Source organism: Eimeria mitis, genomic scaffold, assembly GCF_000499745.2.
Source record: "Eimeria mitis Houghton genomic scaffold, Emh_scaff1227, whole genome shotgun sequence".
Lineage (NCBI taxonomy): Eukaryota > Apicomplexa > Conoidasida > Eucoccidiorida > Eimeriidae > Eimeria > Eimeria mitis.
Window position 1 is genome coordinate 3,109 of NW_013568321.1, and position 774 is coordinate 3,882.

General features: G+C 53.4%; 1 protein-coding gene across 1 annotated transcript in view; it reads left to right on the forward strand.

Annotated features, from left to right (window-relative positions):
• The window catches only part of EMH_0032310 (uncharacterized protein), a gene marked incomplete at both ends in the record, with an annotated part of 2,019 nt that overhangs the window by 1,079 nt on the left and 166 nt on the right, over positions 1–774 (forward strand). The window contains one exon of the mRNA XM_013494624.1: positions 1–772. Coding sequence (XP_013350078.1) covers positions 1–772 — 772 coding nt within the window. The remainder of the gene's footprint in view (positions 773–774) is intronic.

Below are 774 nucleotides of genomic sequence, written 5' to 3' on the forward strand. Positions count from 1 at the left end.
CTTCTCCCCCTTATCCGAAGACCCAGCACCACCACCACCACCACCACCGGCACCACCAGCAGCAGCAGCAGCAGGAGCAGCAGCAGCAGAGGGAGCAGCAGCAGGGGGTCACCGAGACAAGATAGGAAAGATGAAGGTAAAGGTTGGGGCCTCTCGGCTTCTCTCTGCTGGTAACGGCATAACAGCAACAAAAGGAGATATACAAATAAAGGGCTTCGATGCTCACCTGAAGTTTAATACGCTGCAGCTGCAGACGCAGCGTGCTGCAGCAGCAAAAGCAGCAAAACAAATTAAAATGCCTTTTACTACACAGCTAGCTCGCATCAGCGGTGCAGCAGCAGCAGCAGCAACAGCAGCAGCAGCAGATAACCCAGACCAGACGAATCAAACAAATACAGACAACAACAGCAGCAACAGCAGCAATAGCAGCAGCAACAGCAGCAGCAGCAGCAGCAGCAGCAGCAACACAGCTCGTAAAGAAAGGATAATGAGGATACTTAGAGTCCTCGTGCCAGCCATTCGACAGAGACTGCTGCTGCTGCGGTTCAGTCCCCAAACTGCAGCAGAATCAGAACCAGCAGCAACCCCCAGCAGCAACAGCAGCAGCAGCAGCAGCAGCAGCAGCGGGGACAGTATGCAGACGCAGGGAGGCAGTGAAACCCCAGGACCTGAGGAGACAGCAGAGAGAAATACAAAGACAGAGGCTGAGAAACTAAAAACAGAAAACGAAAGGCTGCAGCGGACAGTTAGAGCTTTGTCTTTTGCTGTTAGGGG